The sequence below is a fragment of the Arachis ipaensis genome, chromosome B7 (assembly GCF_059453495.1).
Source record: "Arachis ipaensis isolate K30076 ecotype BB chromosome B7, ASM5945349v1, whole genome shotgun sequence".
In the NCBI taxonomy this organism is placed as follows: domain Eukaryota; kingdom Viridiplantae; phylum Streptophyta; class Magnoliopsida; order Fabales; family Fabaceae; genus Arachis; species Arachis ipaensis.
This window is the reverse complement of record NC_142442.1, coordinates 25,062,421-25,086,529: the sequence shown is the minus strand read 5'-3', so window position 1 is coordinate 25,086,529 and position 24,109 is coordinate 25,062,421. Positions and strand designations below refer to the sequence as shown.

Here is a 24,109-nt window from a genome sequence, read left to right as displayed (position 1 = left end):
TAAAGAATCCATAGCACATGAAAGGGAATTAAAAGAAGACATAATTGTTGGAATTGAAATTGAATTAAAAGGAAATAATCCTTGCATTAAATAATCATAGAAGTATCTGAATGACAAAATTGGACAAAGCAAAGAACATGGAAGAATGAAACCAAGTTAAGAAAACAAACTAGAATGACGAAGTCTTGATGAGGAAATAACTCTTCTCAATGTTCCAATGCTAAGACCAATTGAAAATTAAAATTCTAAAACCTAGAGATAAAAACCTAAGAGAGTAAAAACTAGATCTCCAACTGTCTCTGAATGAATGTGTTATTTGTTTCTGCATGTTCTCTGACTCTAGTCTGCTGTTCCGGGCCGAAATCTGGGCCGAAATAGGGTCCAAAATCGCCCCTAACAAATTCTGCAGATTATGCAGATCGCAAATGTCACGCGATCGCGTCATCCATGCGGACACGTCATTCGCGTTTTTCCTCGCCACGCGTTCGCGTCGTCCACGCTACCGCGTCGCTGCGATTTGCTCTCCTTCGCGCGGTCGCGTGAGCCATGTGATCGCGTCACTTCTCGCTGGTTATCTCCTCAAAATTCTTGTGTTTCTTCCATTTTTGCTAGCTTCCTTTCCAATCTCCAACTCATTCATGCCCTATAAAGTCTGAAACACTTAACACACAGATCACGGCATCGAATGGAATAGAGGAGAATTAAAAATAAATAATTAAAGTCTCTAGGAAGCAGTTTTCAAACATGTAATAAATTCAGGAAGGAAATCTAAATGCATGCTAATTTAATGAATAAGTGGGTAAGGATCATGATAAAACCACACAATTAAACACAATATAAATCATAAAATAGTGGTTCATCATATTACTCTTCTCTTTATATCTCTTTACTCTGTTCTGGTTTCTCTTTTCTCTGTATCTCTTTACTCTGTTCTCTGTATCTCTTTTCTCTTCTCTGATTACTCTTTTCATCTGTATCTATATTACTCTTTTTCTCTTTATCTCTTTACTTTACTCTGGTTACTCTATTTTCTGTATTTCTCTACTCTACTCTTATTTCTCTGCTTAACGTATGTATTTAAAGCTTATCTAAATTTCGGTATGAATAGTAAGCCTGTCCCAAGTATAGGTTCATTAAGTCTATACTGAAATAGTTTAACTTTTCATATTATACCTAATCCTAGTCACAACTCAAGTACTAACTAAGTTGCCCTAGTTCGTTCACTAGTCTCTGTCTGTTTTTCTGTCGTTAAAATTTTACAGACTTTTTCTTTAGTTTTTATCTTTTCTTTAACTTTTTATCTTTTATTTATCTTTGCCTCACTAACATGTTATTACCACTCCCTAAGTTTTTTATGAAGGTAATTATGAGATTTTGCACTTAAAGTTGTCTTTCTAAAGCTTTTACAGAAAACTGCCTTTTTCGCATTATTTTATTATTTTTATTAAAATATTATTTTTAATTAAATATTATAAGTTAATATTTTATTATTATTTATTATTTTATTATTAAATTTTCGAAAATTACCTTGCCTTTACCTTTTAACCTTTAAAATTAACTTTTTACCCCGATAACTTTTAATATTTCTACTTTAACCACCCTAACTTTCAGAAATTACAAAATAACCCCTCAAACACCAAAATATTTACTTCCTTGCCCTTTCTAAGATCTAAAAGGTGTTCTTCAATGTTCTTCACCACACTCAAAGTGTTCTTCATGTTCTTCATATATTCTTCAAATTCTTTCTCTATTTTTACCCGTTTTTCAGTCTTTTCAGCAACCGATTTTTACCAAAATTCAAAATAAATTCCCAGCCACTAAAACCCCATCTTTTTCACATGATTTCAACACAAATTGAACCCCAATTTAGGGCCTAGGGTTTCATTTTCCAGCAGCCACAAGAACACACATTCATAGCTTGAATTTCATCAAATTTCATCAAAATTTCACCAAATTTTCACCAAGAATCAATCATATATGCAACCAATTTTTAGCACAGCCAAATCATACAACATTCACACAACTCAAACACAAATATTCAAGATTAATTTCGTGACACCCTTCCTTGATTTGTTGCTCCAAATCCGGTTACTCTTTGAAGTGTTCTTAAAGCACTTTTTCCCCCTAAAACACATCAAGAACAACTTTAAAACACTAAACCATCAACTAAAAGAACTTCAGAAGCATCTTAGAAAAGTTATCCTCACCTTAAACGTGCAGGAAATCAAAGATCTTTGGCCCACAAGTCAAGCTAAGCAAGAGATCTAAGGAAGAACATCAAGAAAACACTTGTTTAAGCATGTTTCCTTGAAAACCGAATTGAAAGGGGAAAGGAACAGCCATCTCACCTTATTTCCATCCTTGATAAGTTACATGGTTATGTAGAGGAAGAAGAGAGGATCATTTTGGTGAAATCGGAGTTTTGATTTGAGTTTTAGTTCAGAAGAAATCAAGCTTTGAAGATTAAGTGTTCATGAAAGTTTCTCTCTTTTCTCTCTTGTTATTTTCGGCCACAATGATGAAACGAGACAGCTTTGGAGGTCTTGGGGGTGTAAGGTGAGTTGTGATTAGTTGGCTTGGAGGTGGATTAAAATAATATTAAAATATCTCTGGTGTACAACTACTAAAACTAGGTGCATCGGAACACTCGTAAAAACATCTCTAAAGATTATTTTCTGAGCTACTGGCATAAATGACACTAGTAACATATTTATTATGAGAATAGAACATGTATAATGAGGCCTTAACATTGCTAAATTCATCAGAGAGTGCTGGTGCTAAGCTGGACCAGTAAACCGTAAACCCAGTTAAACCGATTTTCTGTTTTTAACAAAAATAGACCAGGTAACCTTATAATATCATTAAAGCATTTTCTAATACTAATATAATGATAATATTATACTATTATCTCTCTCCTCTCATGAATCAAGTTCGGTTCGTCAAACAGAGACTATTTATGAAAATCAGAATCAAAACTGCCAACCGATACGGTTCAAAAACTAGGTTCTTCGCGATTGCATTATCGAGCTTGCCTTAGAGGAGGTTCTAGCTTAAGGATGACATAATGATAATGAGGATTAAGATGCTTGATGATATAACAGAGATGTTCCCTTTACTGATCTTCCGGAGAAATCCGTACTTTCAGAAAAGATCTCATGTACTCGAAAATCAGGGTTGTTACAGATACAACCTAAAGAACAAGGCTTCCAGAGTAGTCAGCAATACCACCCATGACATCTAACCATCCAGGAGCTCTTGTCACATATATTTCTTCTTGTCATAATGATTCAACATCAAAAATTGAAAGAAGGAATAACAAAAAAGACAGGTATTTGAATTTAACAAATTCTGTAGTGTAATATCACAAAAATAAAATAAATAAAAAATGGAAATGGTCAAGACCTCCCAGTTGAACAGAGAAGCTGCAGCCCTACTCTCCCACCTTTTGGGGTTCGCATGTAATTCAGTTAAGCTATGTAAGAAAGCCACAGTATCTAGAAAACCTTGAACATTTCCGTGCAGAATCTCAAAGTCATCTATTACACTGAAGAAAGAATACAAGGAAATAAAGAGGCAATTATCTTGTCTCTTCATATGCAAGAAAATTGGAGTCTATTTCTTTTAAAGAAAACATTTGCAATTTATTTACAAAAATATTGCTTTTGTTTTGGTTTTGTTTCCTGTTTTCAAGACTTAATAAAGAAACCTTGAGAACAGTATTTTTTTCAATAGACAAGAACCACTTTTGTATTAAAAGTGACAAGAAGAAATTAAAACAAGAACTTGAAGTAAAATGAAACTTACTATTCAACCAAAGCACTTTCAAAATCTGCTGGCCGATCTGATGGTCGTCGGCCAAGTTGGCTTTCAGCATTTACATACCATTCTGGGATTGCAATGTCTCGGCCAGGGGCCCTTTGCAGTTAATACCCAAGAACAATAGCATCATGTAATCTTCTTGCCCCACTAAGATGCACATTTATTAAGTCAACATTGAATTCTCCTTACCATGTTCAGTCTTTTCTCCAAATCTTCATGAAACTAGAGGCTTATTGAGAACTAAAACCGTAATTAATAGGTATCATTAGTCCTTTACCTTATCTGATGCATAATTTTTTCCAAATGCAGTCTCCTGTAGGATGTGGACAGCCATCTACATTTGAAATTTTTATTGAAAGATGACACGTGAAGGAGCAACAATAAAAGAATTTATTAAAATAATCTAGATTTATGATCTGCTTAGTTAAGTTATTTCATGTATGATGACCTCAGAAGGCATGTCCAATGGATCATCATAAGAAATTTTGATTTGGATTATGTCAGATACCTATATGGATCCCACCTACAAGATCCTCCAAGTGCACCAGGTACAATCCATGAGTTAATTATTTACACATACTTTCTGTAACAGCCCAGACCACCCGCTAGCACGATATTATCCGCTTTGGCACACAAGGCCTCACGGTTTTACCTTTAACGATAGGGATGATAGCCGAAGCCCCCCACACTCACTCGTCAAAACGCGTCATGCTAGGGAGAGGTATCCACACCCTTATAAGGCATGCTTCATTCCCCTCTCCAACTAATGTGGGATCAATCCATTAAGTTTCATCATTTTTCATTAAATAGCCACTCTGGTTTATTCCGGAAACTATATTGGGGGGAATTCTTAAAGTTTACATGATAGTTAACAAATAAAGCATTATGAAAGCACCTGCGCAAAATGATATTGTCGAAAGAGTCGATTAATTCAAGAATAAGATGATACCTCAGCACCATTAATGCCTCCTTCATAACAGGGGTTCAAACTTACTGCATGTTCAAGATAAGGTCTCAGTGACCAGTGAGTAAATCCCTGCTAATCATTTCAAAATCTAAGAAAACCTAGCCTAGGAAAAACCTTTGATAAGGTGGAAGCTTTAGCATATTCATACAAGTAGCTGACGTTGGTAATCGGTCAAGAGCTTCCTCCGATGCAGTACCAGCAGCCCTACAAGAACAGCAGGCATTAGACAATTCCACTTGGCCTCATTAATTACTCTTCTAACACAAAATAAATTGTGGTTAGAGAAAACAATTTTGGATCATATTTTCATTATTTTACAAAATTAATGTTACGGATAGATCATAGATATCAGAAATTCAGAATATAATTTCTATAGTATTATTTACCTTTGTATGCAAAACAAAGGTTCAAGATATCGAAAACCCAGCAATGGTCCACGAGAGCAACCTGTCACAAACCTATAGAAAGGTTAAGTTTGTTATCCATGCTGAACTTAGTAATAAAAAAGGGCTATTAAATCATATATCTATGTTTATCTTACTTCAGAAATTTCTTTCTGTTTTCCAATGAAAAGCCTTTGAGAATCTCCTAAAACATCTCAATCAGATAATGATCCTATCAGAAGAACTCACTTGTTAGAAAAGTGCCTACTTCAAAGGTCAATGTGACGTGTGTGTGTTTGGCCACCGATACCTTCTTTCAGTCTTTCTTTTTCCCCACTATTGATTAATATCATGGATTTGACCCTAGTTCTTATGTATATCTAATGATAAGAAGCCAGAAAGACTTCAAAAAAAAAAGTCTCAAACTAATTTTTTAGCATGACTATAATATCATTTGAGTGTTTCTGCTAAGGATTTACTGAATAAAACCACATAGGCGCCAAAGAGCTTACACTGTGATAGCCTCCTGCATAGTTGGTATGCTGCCGCAGATCATCAACATCCAAGCTCTCCAGTGAACCTGATATCAAAAGCTGTGGAAAACAATAATCTCAAGCAAGTTAGGTAAAATATCACAAAACAACAAACATTCATTTTATTTTCAATCTTTTTTTAAATTAACTTGACTGTCAAAGCAATGAAAATGGCACCATCTAGTTTTATCAAATAGACAAATATCAACACAATGTTAGAGCAAGTATTGAAAACAAAGATTGTTATGGAAAAAAGAGAACCACAAGCTTTCAAAAGTGGACAGGCTTATAACACAACCTGAAGTTCATGTTCATTAAACATGTCAATCCAATCCTTCTGAATAAGTTGTTGAAATCCCCTCAAGAAATGCGAACTTTGTTGACGTATCTGAAAGCGTAGTTATTTTTATTATACAATGGAAAAAGGAATTGATTTTGCAATACAAGATGCAATTCGAGTTACTTCACCTGAAAATTCAAGCGATGATTTGCTACAAGATGAATAAAAGTAATGACATTGTCATTAGTAACACGCAGATTCCTTCCCCTCGGGAGCAGTTCCTCCTCTGTTTGCTCACCATATTCATTGTTTACTATCACAAAGTATAATTAACTAGTGTGTAATAAAGGAGACTTAACAGTTTAGCTAATTTGGAATCTAATTAGTTAGATTATTATTCATTTAGCACATGTGAGTTAGGATTACAACTTAATCAGTTAGGAAGTTAGCTTAGGTGTATGCAACTTGCATGCTTCTAGTTGTAGCTTGTACAGATTGTGATTCATCCCTTAATTTCATTTCTCATTTTCTGACCCTCACTTTTCCGTAAGTTCTCTTCTCTCTTTCGCTCTCATCTCACAAACTCTGCACCAGAACAAAGTTTCCATACCTTATACCTTGCTTCTGTTCTAGATATTTCAGGACTCATGCTGCCCTTAGTTTGCATGACAACCAATAAATCTGTTGCATAAAGGTTGGTACTGCAAGTTACAAATTAAAAAGGAGAATAATACAAGAATAAAGTGTGCGTGTATACAAAATCAAGTGATTAATGGCCATGCTTTGACCAACCAACATACTTTTCTTACACTCATATACCAACCATTGCCAAACGTGTCATTCCAAATCAATATCCCGTTTTCTGAGGCTTTTCATTAAACATCTTACATGCATCATTCAAAATGCTTTGATTAAATAAAACATTTATCACAGCAACCAAATAAATCACAAAATCAAAGGCAAATGCTAGTTTAATCCCAAATCGGAAATGAAATCAAGCAACAATTAAACTAACACGGCATGAAAATTATATTGTAATAACAGAATTTCATTGTATCAAAAACTGGAAGAAAATATAGTAGAAAATTCAAATACTCACCATCGATGTTGGGTTTGAATAGAAGAAAAAGTCACTGAAGGAGGATTAAGGTTTGTACTCGTAAAAGAGGGGAAAAGAAGGGACAGTACGGGGAACAACTATGATTGACGATGACGAGAGTGATGGAAGTCTCAAAGGTGTTGATGATGGCAGAATGCGGTGGATGAAGGCACTGAGGAGAAACGTTTGGAGTGTGAATGGAGAGGAAGATGACTGTGAAGCTCGTTTGGAGTGTAGAGCTCAAGAGGGTAGAGGTAGAGTTAGGTTTAACTCAATATTTCTGACAGAATATTTTAAATTACAGACAGATTTTTTGTCTATAATAATTTAATAAAATGAAACATTTTTGTTTATTTAATTCCAGAGGGATTTTCCGTTGGTAACTATTTTCCACGAAAAAATTAATTTTTCCGACAGAATTATCGACGGATTCTCTTTTCCATCTGTAATTTATGCTAATTCATTTTTTGTTTCCGACGAAAAATCCCTCGCAAATTCTGTCTGTATTTTCGTGGGATAAAATCTGTCAGAAATATCCGTCCGTAATAACTAGCTTTCTAGTAGTGAGAATTGGAAGCAGATGCAGAAGAAGAAGCAGATGCAGATGCCGAAGCAAAACCACCGGCACCCCCCGTGCCTCTTCCCCTTCCGTCACCGCCTCACGCTTTGTCCTTTCTCCTTCCTCATGCATCTCCCTCTCTTCGCTATTCTGCTTCCCGGACGGCAGCTCGTGGGCAAATTGGCAGTGACGGCTCAGCAGCGTGGTCTCCCTCCAAGGCCCGATGATGACACGACGACAGCGACGAGCCCTAGCAGCGCCGGCGCATCTCCTTTCCCTCTTCTCTTCTCCCCTGTCGCAGCCCCTCTCTCCTTTCTTCTTTCTTTCTTTCTTTCTTTCTTTCTTTCTTTCTTTTGGCGGTAGGGTAAATGGTGATTCCTAACGGCGACAGCGATGGCGGCTCCAAGCTTCACCGGCACCGTCCCCTCCCCCCTTCCCCTTCCCCCTCTCCCTTTCCCCTTTTCCTCCCCCCCCCCCCGCGCGCCTTTCCCTTTTCCTTTCTCTCCTCCCCCCTCGCGTTCTTTTCTCTTTTTTTTTAATTTTATAATTTTTATTTATTATAATAGGGGTAATTTAGTAATAAATTAAAAATTTTATTAAAAAGACGATTTTAATATAAAATAAAATATTAAGGATGATTCTAAATAAAAAATTACATTGGAGACGGTTTCGATTCTGACCCTAAACGTTAGGGACCAAACAATACTTACCCCTACTTTTTTATAGATGTGCACTTATATTTCACACATCAGCCTATGTTTATTTTGGTTATAATCTTTCTCCTTTACAGGATTGAAAAAAGTTTGCATGTGAGTCACAGGGAGTAGGTAATGTATATCTTTTAACTTGTGGTTCACTCTTCTTTCTCGTTCTCCTTCAAATATCTTTTCTGTTTTTTAATGATTTGCATTTCTGAATTTCGGTTTTTCCTTTTTTATGTTGAGTTTTTTCATAGATGTTTAGAACTTGAGCTATAACTTTTATCTCAATTCATGTCTTTTATTTCTTAATTTTGTGGCATTCAAAAAATTAACTATTAAGGACAAAAACTTCAAATTTGTGTAATATTAGATACTACATTCTTTGTTGTTTTTACTTGGTTGTCCTGAATTCATTTGAAACTTCTTTTGATTAAATTGTATTAGTTATTTAACCATCCTTCGAAAGTCTTGGTTCAAAAATGATTGAGTATGGTTTGATATTTTTTTGGTTATTCTTTCTTGCTTACCCTGGTATTTGGCTACTAGAATTTTTAATGTATTAGCTGAAAAAAAGTTTTGCTAACTAATACTAACAATTAACATACAATTAAAGAAAGAATAGTGTAACTTAGATTTTTTTTTTCTCTTTAATAAAGTCATTTAGTCTTTGTGTATTTGTAGTGTGTATTTGATACTTTTAATTTTTACTTTAATTTATTAAATTTTAATGATCAGAAGTTCAACAAAAAAATAAAGACAAAATTTGTGCATGAAATCCTTAATTTTTAATGTGTGATGATGAACGTAAATTTTTGAAAGTATGAGTTTGTTGAGTTTTCCAATACAAATTGATTGAAATTGAATCTGTGTTAAAAATTAGGATTTTGTGAATAGTTCCTATATAAGATTGTGCGTGAGGATAGAAATAAGCAATCAAGAAACCTTTGATCTTAATATAAGCTCATTCATCGATGCACCAAGTCTGATGCTTTGGTTGTAATCTTTATTATATTGTTATGAATTATCATGAAAAATTTTGGTATCATCTTTAGATTTATTGTTCTTCCATGTGTGAATAATGATGATGGTCCCAATGTAAATATCCATTTTTTTTAACTTTGGATCTATGGGGTGAGTGATGACCTACTACAAATAGGGGAAAGGTTAATTTTCAAACTATGTGTCTTCTATCTAACTTGTTTGAACAGTTTATCTCCGATAACTTCCATCTCTTGAGTAATTGATAAATATTGTCTTTTGTATACATTGGAAAGAAATATTGGTGTTGCCATTTGTCAGTATAATTTTGTATTTTCCATTAATTGATACTTATTTTGATTCACTTGAATTTTAAAGTTAAATTCCATGAACAAGGTATGCAATATAATTTTTACAGTTTTCTCTTTTGGTGTCCCTAATTGTTTGCTACTTCGTCATAACAGCTATTGATTTAGAAATAACATTTCATTGCTTATAAAAAGACATTAGTGGAAGAAGGTTTGCTTCATGATTAATCAATGCATCAAAATTTCTTATAAATATGTTCTTTTTTTGTTCTTTGTTCTAGTTGAAAACATGATCAATATGCAAGTGAATGAAAGAAAAAAATGTTAGATTTTTAAATGTGCATATAAAGAAAATGGTATATACATAATTGGTTGGTTTTTCATTGTGTGAAGTCATAAGTTTTGATTTTGTGTTCTTTGTATTGACCTTTCAAGCATATAAACGAATGAGTTTTGATTTTGTGTACTTTATTCTACAATATGAGAGTTATCAAATTTTTCTTACACTACTAAAAAACTGAAAAACTATCTTTTGAATTACAGTATTTTGTGAAGAGAGAGAGAGACTAATCTAATTATATCACTTACTGTGATAGAATTTTTTTACTATTTAACTCTTAAAATTCTTATTTTAAAAAATTAATATGATAGAAGAAGCTATTCAACTGTCTTTAAGTGATTTGCAAATACAATACAATTAGGGATATAAAACGGAGTGTAAATTTAGATATTACTGATTGTTTTGGTGATATAATTTACAATTTATATATTCTAAGTTTAAGAATTGAGTAGTAAGAGATAATCTAGATTTATGTCTTTTACTATATTTATATTATGTAGCATGACTAAGGTTTTTTTTTAAATTAATTTTATCTTTTTAAGATCTAAACAATAATTATAGAACTATTTTTCTTTTTCACCTTTTATTCTCGTTTGTTTCTGTCTAAAGATATTTTGTTGATTTAGTGATGGTTCTCATATTCCTTTAGAAAAAAAAATTTCTTCCTCCATCTAAATTCTTAATCTGTGGGTAATGCTGTTTCGAGCTTCAAATGATTATTTGGCTGGAAGTGTCTCCAATTTTTGTTTTCAAATCAAGCCATTTGGTATATACGTAATTTGTATAGTTTGAGAATTTGAGTTATTTTTTGTTTAGCTTCTTTAAAATTATTAATGTAAGTTAATTATATATGTGTATTAACTTATTTGTTTCTAAAATAATACAGATTTCTATTAATAACCCAACAAGTGACATTGCATGTTTGAGAGATCCATAATGCAAGGTTATTCCTATAAAATTGTATACTCAATAAGGTATATGAGTAGATATTGATACTAAAGATTACTGTTCAGTTCTTTTGTATAAATGGTATTTTTATTGCAGTGTTTTTCATGTTATTTAGGATGTTATTAATTAGAGTGCCAAATATTCACATAGTCCAAGTGTTAAACATGATAGTGGTCTGCCTACCAGAGATCATCAACAACTTGCCATTCTAAAAAATTCAAATTATAATTTTGATGAGCATATGGACGAATGTGGTGCTTGATGTTTAGTTTTTAGTTTTAATAGCTAGAATATAATTTTTTTTTGTGAGCAATGTGTGAAAAGAATTATTAATAGCTATTGAAAAAGAACCAAATGGTCTATAATAGTTAAAGAGAATATTCAGATAAAACTGTATTACTGGAGATAAGTAAATTATTGTGCAAGCATATTAAGAAATTGACCGACTTCGTCACAAAAAATTTTAACCAAATTGTTATATGTTTTTAAATTTTAAATTATATTATTTTTTCTCCCTTTTCACTCCAAATATATTTAATCATCTTATATTTACATGGTAAGTAAGTTTGTGACAATATTCACAAATGAATAGTCATTATGATCAATTATAACACTAAATTGAATATTCTGTATTCTTATTAGAATCCAAAAATTAAAAGTAAAATTAACTGAAAAAAATATATTTAAGGCCGTGCGAATGTACGGATTATCTACTAGTTTATAAATACAAAAGTCCATTCTTATTTCAATAATAATAATAATAATAATAATAATAATAATAATAATAATAATAATGGATTAAATTAAATTTCTATGTGAATGATTTTAAATTTTTAATGTATTATTTAAAATGTTAATTTTAAGAAAATTGCACCGAGAGAGTACCGAGTTAATTTTTAATTTGGTCTCTAAAATTGGAAGTCAAACTTAATTTGATCTTTAAAATTTTAATGGACTCAAATTAGATGCTAAAATTTATAATCGTAATTCGCATTAATTCTTGAGTTAATTTTATTAATGATGTGTTAATTTAATACATTACCTTACTGTAATTTGAAATTCTCGCTTAAATTGCATATGATTGAGACCTAATAGAACTTTTAGAAAATTGAGTGCTTTTCTTAGAATTTCAATTTTTTAAGAAGCCAATCAAGTTTATAAAAAAATATAGTACATTTTAATTATATGAAATTTAAACGAAAATTTTAAATTTTAACAAATTAACATAGTGGTTGAGTGAAATTAATTCAGAGCTAAAATTAGTTATTTGTTACGATATGGATGTCCATATCCATCTATTCAGCATGATTTATTCTTCCTTTGAAGTTCTATTAGGAAGCACAAATATTAAAGGATATGCGGTGCATGCTTTCCCAATATTTGTAAAGTGAATTTTTTTACTAGTATAAATAGGAGAATAAGGTTGAGGCTTTGATACACAAGCAAGTAATAAGAAATCAATTCTCTCTTTATATTGCAATCAAATACTCTTCTCTTTATATTTCTACTACAATTCTTTCTCTTCTTTTATTTTATAAGTATTTTAAACACTCTTTTCTATTACTCTTTACATATAATATTAATCGCAATATTAATCATATTTATTATATTGAGATAGTAATTATAATACTAGAGTCTTCTATTTATACTTCTTTATTTGATATTTATTTTACAACACGTTATCAGCACGAGACTCTGATCAAATTTTTAGGAAGACTCAGGTAACAAATTTTTATTATGTTGAAGCTCTCTCATCTTGAATTCAATGCTCTTGATATATCTGGAAATAATTATTTATCATGGATATTAGATGCTGAAATCCATCTTGATTCAATGGATCTTGGAGATACCATTAAGGCTGAAAATAATGCATCCCAGAAGGATAAAGCCAAAGCCATGATTTTTCTTCGTCGTCATCTTGACGAAGGATTGAAAAATGAATATCTCACATTAAAAGATCCTGCAGATCTTTGGAAAGACCTTGAAGAAAGGTACAATCATCAAAAGACGGTGATACTTCCTCAAGCCCGATATGTTAGAGAAACTTTTCTCGACCTTCCATACCTCGATTGTGCTCCTGCAGCAGCAGTATCGAGAAAAAGAATTTAAAAATATTCTGAGTTAATTTCTTGCTTTCTTATTGCTGAACGCCAACAATGAGTTGCTCTTAAGAAATCATGAAGCGCGCCCAGCTGGCGCCGCCCCATTTCCTGAAGCAAATGCAGCAAATTATAACTCCAGAAGAGGTAAATGGCAAGGTTTTAATAACAAGAAAAATCATGGAAGGAAAAGGAATTATGTTCAAAACAGAAGATCTCACCAGAAGTGGGATAAAGAAAGAAACAATGGGCAAAGTAAATCAATTGAGGATAAATGCTTCCGTTGTGGTGGAAAGGGCCATTGGTCACGTACCTGTCGTACCCCAAGGCACCTAGTTGATCTTTATCAAGCATCCTTGAAAAATGATGACAAAGGAAAGGAAACAAATTTTGTCTCAAATGATGAAAATTCCACCACTCATTATAACGTATCTAATTTCTTTAAGGATTCTGAAGGAAATATTGGCTATTTGATCAATGATGGAATAGTTTGATATATGTATGTGTTTGAATAATTTCACCGTGCATGTACTTCTACTCATTTTATTATTATTATCATTTGTTTTTTTTTTTTGAAGAAAAATGGCAAGGACATATTCTGAAGATATTTGCCTTGCAGATAAAGTTCACACACTATTCTTAAAAGTAATATATATTTTACCCATCTTGTGCCAAAAGAAGAGTATGTTAATACTATTATTGGCTCAGGCAATGTGATTGAAGGCTCCGAAAGAGCTATAATATTGTTTCCCAGAGGAACAAAATTTATAATAAATAATGTACTATTATCTACAAGTCCCTGAAGAACTTGTTGAGTTTCAAAGATATTCGCCGAAATGGATATCATATTGAGACTATGAATGAGGGAAATCATGAGTATTTATGTATCACAACTCATGATTTAAATAAAAATGTAATATTAGAAAAATTACCCTCACTTTCATCTAGGTTGTATTATACCAAGATTAGTGCAATTGAATCACATGCCACTGTAAACCAGAAGTTTACTAGCCCAAATGAATTCATAACTTGGCATGATAGATTGGGTCATCCGGGAACAACTATGATGAGGAGAATTATTGAAAACTCTCATGGACATTCACTAAAGAACCAGAAGATTCTTAAAACTATTGAATTTTGTTGTACTGCATGTTCTCAAGGAAAGTTAATTTTAAGGCCATCACCAGTAAAGATTGGATTTGAGTCCCCTGAATTCCTAGAAAGGATTCAAGGTGATATATGTGGACCTATTCATCCACCATATGGATCTTTTAGATATTTTATGGTCCTGATAGACGCATCTTCGAGATGGTCTCATGTGTGCTTATTATCTTCTCGCAACCTGGCGTTTGCGAGATTATTGACTCAAATTATTCGATTAAAAGCACAATTTCCAGAAAATCCAATCAAAGCAATTCGCCTTGATAATGCTGGTGAATTTACTTCCCAAGCTTTTGATGCTTATTGTATGGCTAATGGAATAAGTGTTGAACATCCAGTAGCTTATGTTCACACACAAAATGGGTTAGTAGAATCACTTATTAAGCGCCTCCAATTAATTGCTAGACCCTTGCTTATGAGAACAAATCTCCCAACCTCGGTTTGGGGGCATGCAGTTTTACATGCCGCAGCACTTATTCGTTTGAGGTCAACGAGTTATCATCAGTTCTCTCCTATGCAATTAGCTTTTGGCCAGCAGCCAAATGTTTCCCATTTAAGAATATTTGGGTGTGCGATATATGTTCCCATTTCATCACCTAATCGCACCAAAATGGGACTCCAAAGAAAATTGGAGATATATGTTGGATATGATTCTCCCTCTATAGTGAGGTATCTTGAGATACAAACGGGAGATGTATTTAAAGCCCGGTTTGCGGATTGTCATTTTGATGAATCAAAATTTCCAACATTAGGGGGAGAGAATAAGCTTCCTGAAAATGAACTTAATTGGAATGCATCATCGTTGATGCATTTAGATCCTCGGTCAGGGTAATGTGAACTAGAAGTTCAAAAGATTATACATTTGCAAAGAATAGCAAATGAATTGCCTGATGCATTTTCTGATACAAAGAGGATAACCAAATCTTATATACCAGCGGAAAATGCCCCAATTCGAATTGATGTCCCAGTAGGACAAGTAGCCACTGAAGCAAATTCACACCAGAAGCGTGGCAGGGCGGAAAATGCCCCAATTCGAATTGATGTCCCAGTAGGACAAATAGCCACGGAAGCAAATACATGCCAGAAGCGTGGCAGGCCTGTCGGTTCCAAAGATAAAAATCCTCGAAAGAGAAAAGAGGTAAATACGATTCCTGTTGAAAAAGACATAGTAAAGACACCTGCAGTTGTTCAAAATTCTGACATAGTGTTAACGTCAGAAGACGTTCAGGTACCTGAAAATTGTGAAAATGATGAGATCTCAATAAATTATGTCTTTACAGGAGAGAAATGGGAGCGAAATAAGACAATTGTCAATGAAATATTTGCATATAATGTGGCATTAAATATCATGCATGAAAGTAAGAATCTTGAGCCAAGATCAGTCGAAGAGTGTCGACAAAGAAATGATTGGCCAAAATGGAAAGAAGCCATGAAGGCTGAATTAGACTCACTTGCAAAACGTGAAGTCTTTAGACTTGTAGTCCGTACACCTGAAGATGTAAAACCTGTTGGATACCGATGGGTATTTGTGAGAAAACGAAATGAGAAAAATGAAGTTGTGCGCTATAAAGCCCGACTTGTAGCACAAGGTTTTTCACAAAGGCCCGGTATAGATTATGAAGAAACGTATTCCCCTATAGTGAATGCGATAACATTGCGTTATTTGGTCAGTTTATCTGCATATCATAAACTGTATATGCATTTAATGGATGTGGTAACAGCCTATTTATACGGCTCATTAGATCAAGATATCTATATGAAAGTCCCTGAAGGACTAAAGATATCTAAACCATCCAGTGAATATTCACAAGGGTTATACTCAGTCAAATTGCAAAGATCTTTATATGGTCTGAAACAATCTGGACGAATGTGGTATAATCGTCTTACTGAGTATCTGGCCAAAAACGGATTCAAGAATGATGATATCTGTCTATGTATTTTCATAAAGAAAACTGCATCTAGATTCATTATTATTGCTGTGTACGTTGATGATTTAAATATCATTGGAATCCCTGAAGAGATTCCAACAATTATAAAAACTCTAAAAAAAGAGTTTGAGATGAAAGATCTTGGAAAGACTAAATTTTGTCTCGGCCTGCAGATCGAGCATACAAAAAATGGGATCTTTATTCATCAAACAACATACACAGAAAAGATCTTGAAGAGATTTTATATGGATAAGTCACATCCCTTGAGTACCCCAATGATCGTAAGATCTTTGGATGTGGAGAAGGATCAATTCCGTCCTAAAGAAGAAAATGAAGATATCATTGGTCCTGAAGTACCATATCTTAGTGCCATTGGAGCGCTAATGTATCTTGCTAATAATACACGACCCGATATATCATTTGCTGTGAATTTACTAGCAAGATATAGTTCCTCTCCAACCAGAAGACATTGGAGTGGAATCAAACATATCTTTCGATATCTTCATGGAACGGTTGATATGGGATTGTTTTATCCCTATGGATCCAAGTCACAATTAGTTGGCTATGCAGATGCTAGATACTTGTCTGATCCACATAAAGGGAGATCTCAAACAGGATACCTGTTCACATATGGTGGTACAGCTATATCATGGAGATCCACAAAACAGACGATAGCAGCAACCTCCTCTAATCATGCCGAAATACTAGCGATTCATGAAGCAAGTCACGAGTGTTTTTGGCTCAGGAGTTTGATTCAATATATCCTGTCATCATGTGGACTGATTGATCATAAGATAGCTCCAACTGTCCTGTTTGAAGATAATACAACATGCATTGCTCAACTTAAGGGCGGATACATTAAAGGTGATAGAACAAAGCATATCTCTCCCAAATTCTTCTTCACTCATGATCTTCAAAATCAAGGGACAATTGATGTCCAATAGATCAGTTCAAGTGACAATCTGGCAGATTTATTCACAAAGTCACTCCCAAAATCCTCTTTTGAAAGATTGGTACATGAGATTGGGATGCGCCGATTTCGAGACATTAAATGATGTCGGCAAGAGGGGGAGACTGTACTCTTTTTTCCTTGGTCAGATTTTTTTCCCATTGGATTTTTCTTAACAAGGTTTTTAATGAGGCAGTCCCCATCACTAAAGGATTTTGTACTCTTTTTCCTTCACTAAGATTTTTTCCCACTAGGTTTTTCTTTAGTAAGGTTTTAACGAGGCATAATCCTAAATGGACATCCAAGGGGGAGTGTTACGATATGGATGTCCATATCCATCTACTCAGCATGATTTATTCTTCCTTTGAAGTTCTATTGGGAAGCACAAATATTAAAGGATATGCGGTGCATACTTTCCCAATATTTGTAAAGTGAATCTTTTTACTAGTATAAATAGGAGAATAAGGCTGAGGCCTTGATACACAAGCAAGTAATAAGAAATCAATTCTCTCTTTATGTTGCAATCAAATACTCTTCTCTTTATATTTCTACTACAATTCTTTCTCTTCTTTTATTTTATAAGTATTTTAAACACTCTTTTCTATTACTCTTTACATATAATATTAATAGCAATATTAATCATATTTATTATATTGAGATAGTAATTATAGTACTAAAGTCTTCTATTTATACTTCTTTATTTGATATTTATTTTACAACATTATTAACTTATTATTGTAAATTTTGAAGTTTAAATTGAGTTAATTGTAATTTTAAGAATTAATTTAAGTTGGGTTTTAAATTTCTGGGGCCGAAATCGAGTATTAATTCAGATACCACCTGGCCTAGCGACTGGCGAGAGTCACTGGTGTCACTGTTTTAGTCTCACTGTCAAGTGTGGAAGTGTAAGAGCTAAGAACCACTCGCAGGATGTCGGAGTCGGAGGTTGTTTGCGTCACCGGCGGAAGCGGTTGTATTGGTTCGTGGCTTGTCCACCTCCTCCTCACTCGGGGCTACACCGTTCACGCCACCGTCAAAGATCTCAGTTACTTCACTTACTCCTCCTCCTCCTCCTCCTCTTATTATTATTATTATTATTATTATTATTATTATTATTATTATTATTATTCCGATTGCAGACGATGATACTGAGACGAAGCATCTAGAAGCTCTTGAAGGAGCGTCCACGCGCCTCCGTCTCTTTCAAATCGACCTGCTCCAGTACGAGACCATCGTCGCCGCCGTGCGCGGATGCTCCGGCGTCTTCCACCTCGCTTCACCCTGCATTGTCGACGAAGTCCATGACCCACAGGTACAAGATTGAAAAGGAAAGAAGAAGAAAAAGTCTGTAATTCGGGTACCAAATTTTGAAAATGGCCATAACAATTCAAATTACTTCAGTCTTCAGTTAATTATGTGAAGTGATAGATGGCTATAATTGATACTGTGATTAATTCTGAAATTTCAAGAGCTCAATTTTTATTGACTTGCAGTGATTTGTTCTAAAGATTTTTCGTTGTTCATAGCAGTTTGTTCCTTTCTCTTTGAAATTTGATGCGGGATTTTATTGAGCCACATCTTGGTTGTAGAAGGAGCTTCTGGACCCTGCGATTAGAGGGACAATGAATGTCCTTGAGGCAGCAAAGGAAGCAGGGGTGAAGCGTGTAGTGGTCACGTCGTCTGTCTCGGCGATTACGCCGAGCCCCGGTTGGCCATCTGATGTTGTCAAGACAGAAGATTGTTGGACTGACACTGAATACTGCAAGCAAAAGGGGGTGGGGCTTTCTTGTTCTTTTTTGTGTTCAGTTTTTTGGTGTGAATTAGTAACCTTAGTTCTAGTCTCTTCAATTGTGAGAAATTTATCTATAAATATCTGATTTTCTGTTTTATAGTTATCAAAAGTTGTTCCTGACATTTTATTCTAGTAAGTAGTTAGTTACATTAGTTCGTTACATTTTATTCTTGTTACTCTAATTATGTCTCTACCAAGAACAAAATGAAAACATGTTTGAAGTCAAGAACTATGATGCATAATTTTGAGGCACTGTGAATTTTAGCTTTGTTCTGAAATGATATGGAACAGCTGTGGTATCCACTATCCAAGACTTTAGCTGAGAAAGCTGCTTGGGATTTTGCAAAGGAGAAAGGCTTGGATGTTGTGGTGGTGAATCCCGGAACTGTGATGGGCCCTGTTATTTCACCCAGACTTAATGCTAGTATGATCATGCTTGTTCGCCTTCTTGAAGGTATATAACTATATATATCATTATATACTGTTGCTTACTGAACTTGATTGTTTTCCAAGTCATCATGTATTGTTGTGCTATGGAACAGAATGAGTACCTTTGATCTTGACTTAAGCGCATTTGATTTCCTTTCTACAATTTTCTATGTTAAAATCGGCCATGCAAAATTGGGAAGTCATTTCACATAATGAGTACCTTTGATCGTTTCCAGGAATGTTGGCTAGAAGCCTAGAACATTATAGAAAGCTCTGCTGTGGCACAAAATAGACAACTTTTAGAACTCAATGCTGTCATATAATGCCCTGTATATAGAGAACACTTTGATTATGCCAAAACCGTTGTAAGAATTTTGGCTTGACCGAGTCTAACTATAATTTGATTTCGCCCATTACTCGCTGTTGCAGGGTGTGATGAAACATATGAGAACTTTTTTATGGGATCAGTCCACTTTAAGGATGTAGCTTTAGCACATATTATGGTGTATGAGAACAAAACAGCAACCGGTAGGCATTTGTGTGTAGAAGCCATCTCTCACTATGGCGACTTTGTGGCGAAAGTTGCGGAGCTTTATCCACAGTACAATGTGCCTAAGTAAGTAAACCGCACTTTGCTGATTAGCTAGGTTGTGGAATTTTATACAAGTCCTGAACTATACTTTTGTTGTACGCTGCATCCTGCATAGGTTTTTGTTGCATTGAATGGTGCGTTTCATACACCTTTGGAGTACTTCGCAAACATGTATAATGCAGCAGTTGTTAGTAAATTAGATTTGGACTTGAAGCTCAGTGTATTTTGTAGACTGGCTGGGCTTTAATCTTAGTCTTAATTAAAATATAAGGTTAAGGATTTTACAACTTTTGTATTTCTAATTTTACAGGTTAAAAACTGATTGTACTAAGAAGCTAGTTAAAAGCATATTTCTTAAAGCTTTGGATTAAAACTGTATGCAAATACATGAAAAGTGGTTTATTTTACTGAAATTGTGATATTTTCTAATTATTGGAAAAACAATGCACCCTTGCCTTGATCTAGAGCTGTTAGCAATTATATTTATATAATCCAGAACTTGCTCATGGTATTTGTGTCATTTTCCTTTGAAGGATCCCAAGAGATACCCAACCAGGATTGTTGAGGGCAAAGGATGGATCGAAGAAACTCATGGATCTGGGTTTGGAATTTATTCCCATGGAGAAAATTATCAAGGATGCTGTAGAGAGTTTGAAGAGCAAAGGGTTCATTTCTTGAATGATTGCTGCTTCTGTTATTTGAAACTTGAGATATAACTACAAGTGATGATTGCATATGGTTCTGTAACATATAGTCTTTTTTCCAGGATACATTTGCCAAGTTTAGCTGAATTCTCTTGAATGTTCTCTCTGGTAATAGTTATTAATAAATTTGATAGGGAGGGGATTGAGGACTTAAAATTTTAGTTTGCTGGTTGTCTCGTACATAAAAATAAAATAAAATAAAATAAAAGATAAAAGGAAGGTGTAAATATATATATGATACAAAAGAAAGATATAGACTAGTAGAAAATTAAAGGAAGGGATCCTTATGGTGTGGAACATGGGGTTGGTGATGCATAAGAGATGTTTGAGAACTTTGACATTAATTAGTTTCATAGATTTATCATATTCAAGTGTTATTCTACAAGATGTGGATGTCTTTTAACTGTATGTATCTTTACACTTATATATCTCATGTAACTTGTAATTATTAATTAATGTCTAATTAAATTTCCATTTGTTTATTCCTAAGGAACAATCTCCAATACCCCCTTTAATGGACTTTTTTTCCATCCCTAGTCAAAAAACTATTTTTAAGCGTGACACAAAATTCTCTTAATTTAATTTTGATAAGTGTAAAATAATTTTATATGTATATTAAATCTTTTAATATTGTGTAAATAAGAATAATTATTTTTTATATTGATGGTGTGAATTGATTAATTAATTGTGTAAAATATTTTATATATATTAAAATTAAATTCAAAAGTGCATAATTTTATTTTGATGTATTATTTTACAATGTGCATCTAATTATATAATGTTAATATTTTAAAATTAAATTTAAACGAATAGAATTTAATTTTAATAGATTGTTAATATTATATATATATATATATATAATCATATAATTTTTATATTAAAAAAATAATTATTTTTTTATTAATTATATGAATAATTATCTAACATAATAGATATGAGGCTAATTTGTTTTAATATGAAAATAATGTGTGTGTTACGCTGGGTTATGGAGATTAAGGGGGTAATATACTGTTGTGGTGGCAGTATTTTTTTGAATTGATGGTGAAGAAATTGGACCGTCTAATTTCTTTGAGGGGAGAGAGAGAGAGAAGAACACAAATCGAACGGTCTGATTTGTGAGGAGCAAGCAACGTTCAACATTTTGTATGTAGAAATTGGACCCACCGATTTCATACATTTGAGTTCTTTAAAAAATTCGAATCAGTAAAAAGGCGGTCGGACCATCCGATTTGTTTAGTTATATATATACACTAGCTTAGCTTAAGTCTCCACTTTTTCTTCGTCTTTCAATTTCCAGCTTTTGAAACTCGTTTTCTCTGTTCTTCCTCTCCATTGCTTCAAAAAAAATAATACCAAAGTTGAAAGTGTTCAATGTAAATATATTATCATAGATGATAGAGTTATGTTAAAAGTATATTATCATAGACAAATTCTGTTATAAACATCTGAAGGAGTGAAATTTGTATGTGAGAATCCATTAAATAGTATTATTCCATTCACATTGTCATTTGAAGAACTAAAGGGTGTGATTTGTGAGAAAATGGATTCTCAAATATCTAAGAAAGTGTCGTGTATTTTGTATAAATATCATATATCTGTGTTTGGGGGTTCGTTCAATTTCAAACCAAATATGTAACCGATGAAGCGAGCATGGAAGAAATATTTTCATTGTATATTAAAACTCGGTCCCATATATCGTTCATCGAGCTATATATTGAGTTTGAGCAATCTGAAACGAACCGAGATATTGAATTGGAAGATTATAATAGTGATAGCGAGGAGGAGTTTGAAAGTAACTATGAGGTCGTTGATCCGGATGTAGATGAAGATCAAGTTGATGACACTATGGAGGCAGATGTGGTAAATGTGGCAAATTCACTAGCAAACCAGCATTCGTTTGAGGAGCCTACTTTCATGCGCTAGTTGGACTTGGATGTCATGCATGCACCAGAATTTTCTCAATATATAAATGCAGGTATGTAATTTGTGCATTTGTATGATAGATTAATATTATAAATCAATTAGGGTATAGGACTAACATATGTGATCTGTGAAATTTAATTTATTAAATAGCATTGGATAACTTATTTATTTAGTTGAAAAATAGGATATTTACCTGTTGATGTATATTTAGTAATTGTTTATGTATATTTTTTAATTTAGTAAATAGCATTTGATTACTTATTTATATTCATATTTGGATAATGACAAATATTGAATTATAATTTATGATTTATACATAGATTTTATGATTTAATAGTTATTTATTTAGCTAAAATATTTAATAGTTATTTATAAATAGATTTTAACGGTTAAGACTTAAAGAGATGTATTTAATAATTATTTATCAAAATATATATTTTGTGTGGTGTGATTGTAGTAGAGTTTCCTGTTATGATGGATGGTGAATTTACTATGGAAATGGAATTCAGTTCTAGGGAGGCAGTGATTAAGAGCAAGAAATAGTAGACAAATCCAAGCTCAGGTAAGCAAAAGTGTTATTGGACTATCAATCTCCTTGCAGTCGACACGAGATGCCTACACAATGCTCTATACAGATGTGCCAGGCATGTTGATCCCCAACTAAATTGTACGATCCCAGGAAAGTTACGGAACAACGGCAAAAACTTCCAATGAACCGCTGCTCCAAACTTGTCTACAAACAGAATGGTCCCAAATAATAATATTATGTGACACTTTACGTACATCTGAATGTGAATATCATCAGTCAAGACTAAACGATCTTTCAATCCCCGAAACCATGTCAACTTTATGAAGCTTCATCTACAATCTGTCTTCCTAGGTGCAACACTAAACTGGTGCAAGCATTCGGTCTCTAAGGCTTCATAACAACTCAAGGTCGGTCCTGTAACTGGAAGACCATTTGCCGGAAGATCAAGAATTATCGTCACATCCTCTAATATCACAGCACACTCACCAACTGAAAAAATGAAATGTGTGAGTCTCAGGCTGCCATCCTCGATTAGAGCATTAATCAGTGTTGACTGACATTGGATGACTCCAATTTAGAAAACGTGATAAAAACTAGTCTCTCATAAATGTCCCTCAACAATTGAATTGTACGGATCCGACAGCATTAAGTGGTCACATGTCAACATCCGTAAACCCTACAAAACGTAACCACATATTACATTAAATAAAGATAAACATAATTAGTTAATAAATAAAACTTAACGATATCACATTTTCATTATAGATAAGCAGTATAATATAATTATATTAACAATTATATTATTAACTATTTAAAACATACTAAATCTATTTTACAAAAATTCAACATTCATATTTATCAGCTTCTAACAATAATTAATAAAACTTAAAATAAATCTAAAATATAAATCTATTTATTATTATTAGATACGTTAAAAATATATTTTTTATTGTCTAAAATCTATTTATTTTATAATAACAGAATAATTTATTAAATCTAAAATCTATTTATCTATTTATAAAACCAGAATAATTTTTAATAATCATAAATTATTTATTGAATTTATATATATTTTTTATAACACCAAA

General features: G+C 33.2%; 2 protein-coding genes across 2 annotated transcripts; one reads left to right on the top strand and one right to left on the bottom strand.

Moving 5' to 3' along the window:
* Positions 1-4,611: 4,611 nt before the first annotated feature.
* Positions 4,612-6,762, bottom strand: LOC107608397 (E3 ubiquitin-protein ligase UPL6-like). The gene is made up of 8 exons (XM_088494554.1): positions 6,740-6,762; positions 6,593-6,683; positions 6,001-6,090; positions 5,682-5,762; positions 5,480-5,549; positions 5,173-5,233; positions 4,901-4,990; positions 4,612-4,714 (listed from the first exon to the last, which is right to left on the bottom strand). The coding sequence occupies exons 1-8, from the start codon at positions 6,760-6,762 to the stop codon at positions 4,612-4,614; spliced, it is 609 nt and encodes a 202-aa protein (XP_088350680.1).
* An 11,019-nt stretch (positions 6,763-17,781) lies between these two features.
* Positions 17,782-20,725, top strand: LOC107609431 (phenylacetaldehyde reductase). Its single transcript, XM_088493463.1, has 6 exons — positions 17,782-18,097; positions 18,192-18,364; positions 18,642-18,827; positions 19,136-19,298; positions 19,703-19,889; positions 20,399-20,725. Exons 1-6 carry the CDS (start codon positions 17,983-17,985, stop codon positions 20,541-20,543), a joined length of 969 nt encoding a protein of 322 aa, XP_088349589.1. The 5' UTR covers positions 17,782-17,982; the 3' UTR covers positions 20,544-20,725.
* The last annotated feature ends 3,384 nt before the right edge of the window (positions 20,726-24,109 follow it).